Raw genomic sequence first — 4656 nt, 5'->3', positions numbered from 1 at the left:
AGCTATTACGAGGGCAAGACCGTCATGGACTGGTTAAAAAGTGTACAAGCCTCCAGGATATTCCCCACAAGTGATGACAGTATTGAGAACTATGATAACACAAAACTGCTAGCCATTTTAACAGAAGAAATAAAACCACAGCCAATTGTACCACAAGACGTGGTGGATCTGTTTGATACACTCCAAGCCAACCCACAATTCGTGAGCTTCGCAGAGGATGTACAACGAACCATGGTGTTGGATTCCATGTACAAGCCTTTAGTGTTTGGGCAATGGATAGAAAAGGGGTACTCCCCAGAAAAGATTCTCGACATTTTTTTTGCGCACAAGTCTGTGGATGTTAAAGTCACGAATCCACTGTTTTTGGCGTGGCTTGAATACTTCACGTGGTACTGGAAACTTGTTAAAAGTAAAAGCCCATTGCGCTACGCTGAATTTCTGAAGGCACTACGCAAATACTTGTCGGAAGAGAATCTGGATAAAATGATTTCATCACTACAGTTTAAGGAGGCTTTTTTAAAAGAGCAGGTTGAGGGCGTGCGGGACGACTTCGAAAGCATACTATGGACATGGCGTACGGATTATTTTTACGCAAAAAAATTCGCCCAGATCAAGTGATGTTAATGATAAATGATTATTTGCAAGATGCAGAGAATCCAGACAGTCCTGCGCTATTGTGGGTACTCAATTACGTCTTTCAGTACAGGAAACAGTCTACATTTTCCAACATCATGCTGTTTAAATTGTTGATGTTCAAACTCTCGTTTAAATCGCTGATGAAGTTGTTAAGATCTCAAAGTGAATACCCGCAGCTAAAAATACTAGCAGACGATATGCTGCAGTTTTCTTCCACAACAATGCTTACGACTTTGGCGGAATATGAAGTCAACCCTGAGGAATACTTTGAACACCTTTTCAGTTTATACGGTACGGCTGCTACGTCTTCTGAGCCAGAAACCATGGAAACTTCACAGCAAAATAAAAGCTTTGACATTGCTTTACAGTACCTCAAATATGCTCTGGTGTTTGATGTACAAATAAAAAAGATGACATATGAAAACAGCATCAGCGATTCATTTATCTTTTTAGATGATAAAATGCATGATATGTTGAGTCAGCATTCGAAAGAGTTACAAGACAATGTGGAGAAATTCATGCAAGATTTGGGATTTGTGGAGACTGGATAAGGGGTGCTACTTGTGTTAAATGTGCAAGAAAAGCGTCGGAGGGTTGGTCATTTGGATGATGGCAACATGTGGGTTTAAAGAAAAGTGTTGTATGCTTTCTGCTGCCAAATTTCCGCTTAAGAAAAAGTGTAGAGCTTATATCATTTTGTCTTGTTCGTTAATTCGTTTATGACCCTGCTTGAAAAAATCATGGACGCTTTTTTCAATGCCATCACTCCAGCGTCAAAGCCAACCAGCCAGCTTAAGAAAAATAAACTTCGCCACTTCAGTATTTCATACGTTTAAAGGAGGTAAAATCTGAACCAATGAATTGGTCAAAGCAATGGGTAAGGTGTCGTGAGTTTAGTAAACTTCACTCGTTATGTTTTATGCATCAAATTGATCGAGTATCGATTAAAGATGCTGAGAGCTGGGGAAAGATGTGATGCGACAATCTAAACATGGGAAGTGTAGGATGATGTCTCAGCTCATCTTGCGTGTATTGTGGCTGCTAATGTTGTGCTAGCATTTGGAAGCAAGTTGCTGACTGAATCTCTGTTACTAATTTGAAAACGAATTGATGAGTATTGATAACGTTTTCATGAGTTGAGAATACAGATTTTTGCCATTACATCTCAGCCACCTATAAACCAAACGGTGGTTAGTCCAACGACCCATACGGCAAGACCAAAGCACAAATCTCCATTTTGACCAAGAGAAGTCCTCCTGAGGAAAGCTAACTGCTTTCACTGAAAGTCCAACACGCTTATGACGAGAGGCTGTCAAGGCTGAGAACGAGGTCACGGGTGCATGGCTGGTAAACTCCGCCAAAGCACTCGACGTTATAGCTTGAGGATTTGAAGTTTAGCGCCAGACAACAATACGTTTTGTGACCTGGGCTATTGTAAAGCTGCAATTTGCGGCAAGCGTAAATCGCGTGGATGCGATACACCAGACAACCAAACAACTTTGCATACCGTGCTATAGTGACGCGATCTCTTCATAAATTCTCGATGGTTGAACGGGATGAAAAGACGACGCAGCGGCAAAGCTTATAGCACCTAGACAGCTTTGGCGAGCTAATTGTGGGTTCTGCAGACCCTTATAATTGGTCGAGGCTAGCCAGCTTATGATTCTACTGAGCAGTCTACCAAAAGAATGCGAATTTTATGAGTCGATAATCGATAACGCGATGGATGTGTCGCGGATCGAGATAAAGTAAATCACCTTACAAGTGCGAGTGGCTCGAAGGAAATTACGGTGCGCGTTGAAGGTGAACATCGGGTAGTTAAAGTGGTCGAAACAGTAAAACGAACAACGGTGTGCACGAAAATCTCGGTGGTTTCCTGGGCAAATGATTTAAATGTAACAAATTTGGGCACATGTAGCAACATTGATCGTCCCAGGTCAAACAAAATCAAACTGAAGGTGGACGTGACCGGATAAGAGCTGGAACAAAAAGCGCGAAGGCCGAACGGTTAAGTGGCTAATCAAGTGGTGTATGTTTCCATTTTGGACTGATGGAAGATGTCGATAAGGAGGCTAAGGACCGCGGCATGAATGAGGACGTTTGAGGTAAATTGTGTATTTCTTGGAGCAAAGTAAGCGCAGTAGCGTTTGAGAAAGATGTCGAAAAGGTCTATTTGCTACGGTGTTGACAGGAAGAAACACGGTTCGTGCAATATACCGGAGCTGACAATCCATGAAAGCTTTGTCACGCCCTCCGTGAGAACGGAATGGACAAGATGCAAAGTGTTACGACCACAATGCCAACAATGATTGGTGGTAACAGGAAGTTGAAGCGAACAGTAGCTTCATTTTACTCCTGATCTCGAGCGAAGACATCGCTCGTTTTGAAAATGATTCACACGGTCGAGATAAAACTAAGGATGGCACATTTTGAGAGTGATAAAAGCCACCTTCGCTCTAATCTTTGTTGACAACTACCCAAGGTATCACTGTAGCAAGTAGCGAGCAACTGTATAAATTTTCAGGGCTTTCTACGAGAATCAGTGAGTTGAACGGCAAAATGACTGCGTTACGACAATGAAATGAAATTTGTGAACAAGATTATTGTAGACACTTGTCGGAAGAAAGGAATCTTTCATTTGCGATTTCACTTTGCTCAGACCTCAGTAATTTAACGTTGCAGAGCTAATTAATCGGATTGACATGAAGGAGGCAGGACTGGCGGAGTGTAAGGACTGTGAATTTACTTGATCAATCGGTCCACAAACACCGAGCATATCTTTACCACGCCGTATGAGGTGGCCCGGGTTGAGATCCACGCAGAACTGTCTTGGTGTATCTGGATCTTGTACGATTTCTTGCATCGAAAACGTGGTGCATGTTGTTTCTAGGTTATATCAATAATGTAAAGCGGTATCGCGCAAATGACCTACAGACGTTGAGGTAGACGATGTTGAACCGGTTTAGAATTCGATATTACCATTGCTACCACCATCGGAGGGGTCTGGATCAAAATGAGTTTAAGTTATTAGCGATCGGTCGCCTTCCAAAGAGTTTAATGAAAATCGGACTACAAGGCACGAATGAAAACTGATGCACTTGTTGAGATCGGATAGAAAATCTGACAACGGAAATGATGGACCACCATTTTTGAAACGCGCTCGGATTTATAAAGACGGATTCATAGTACGGGCAGTGCTGGTAAACGCAGCTAGTATTGTAGATTTGCCGACTTTGTGGACCTGCCGTTAGCATGCAATGTGAAGCGAAAATGAGGGGGGCTCTACTGGCAAAGTTGGAAATGCTTGTCAAGAATAGAGCGTGGACTTAAGTGTGACATAGACCAGGTATGCGGTCTATTGGTAGTCGTGTGTACTATAAGGATGGAATCAAGAATAGACGTGTATTTCGGTTCAAGGTACGGAAAGTATCAAATAGCATATGGAATATACTTTTTCGAAATACACCCAATAGCTGCAAAACTCAACTCAATAGCAGCCATAGTGGATGTAGGCGTTGTCGATCATTTATTTTTGTAGTAGATGGTGTGGATACGGCATTCCCGAACTGTGCGATGGCGAACTGTAAGTTCTTTTCGGATTGACGGATGTAGAAGAGTGTATGAGCTCCCTCATTAAACTATGTCCGGGTTGAAAAAACTAGCATAAGAATATCCTCTGCTTGTTAATGTAGAACAGAATTAATAGCTGCAGTGCCCATCATTGCGTTTACGTTGGAGCGGACATGTGTTTGCATGCCTCTACGTGCCTGACACGGTTATCATGTAGGTTGACCAGCTCTTCGTCTCAAAAGAACTTAAAGAAATGGCTTTGACTTACCTAGTACTTGCACATGCACATGTAAAGGGCAAACAATGCCGACATGCGCGACTAATCACCATTCTAAAAAGATCTTAGTTGGCGCTGGGGTACGACACACTTATAAAATGCTGGGATGCAGTTTTACTTCTAGGTGACCACCTAGGTATCATTTCCTTCAACCAGTGTACTGTAATGGAGCC

The 4656-nt window shown here is 42.4% G+C and overlaps 1 protein-coding gene across 1 annotated transcript; it reads left to right on the top strand.

The window, feature by feature from the left end:
* Positions 1 to 24: 24 nt before the first annotated feature.
* On the top strand, positions 25 to 1187 carry PHALS_05308 (uncharacterized protein; the record flags this gene model as incomplete). The annotated part of the gene is made up of 2 exons (XM_024722862.1): positions 25 to 574; positions 652 to 1187. 2 exons carry the CDS (start codon positions 25 to 27, stop codon positions 1185 to 1187), a joined length of 1086 nt encoding a protein of 361 aa, XP_024573896.1.
* Between the last annotated feature and the right edge of the window lie 3469 nt (positions 1188 to 4656).

Source organism: Plasmopara halstedii, assembly GCF_900000015.1.
Source record: "Plasmopara halstedii genome assembly, contig: Scaffold_289, whole genome shotgun sequence".
Classification (NCBI taxonomy): Eukaryota; Oomycota; class Peronosporomycetes; order Peronosporales; family Peronosporaceae; genus Plasmopara; species Plasmopara halstedii.
Note: the sequence above shows the minus strand (reverse complement) of the source record. Positions and strands in the feature narration are given on the sequence as shown.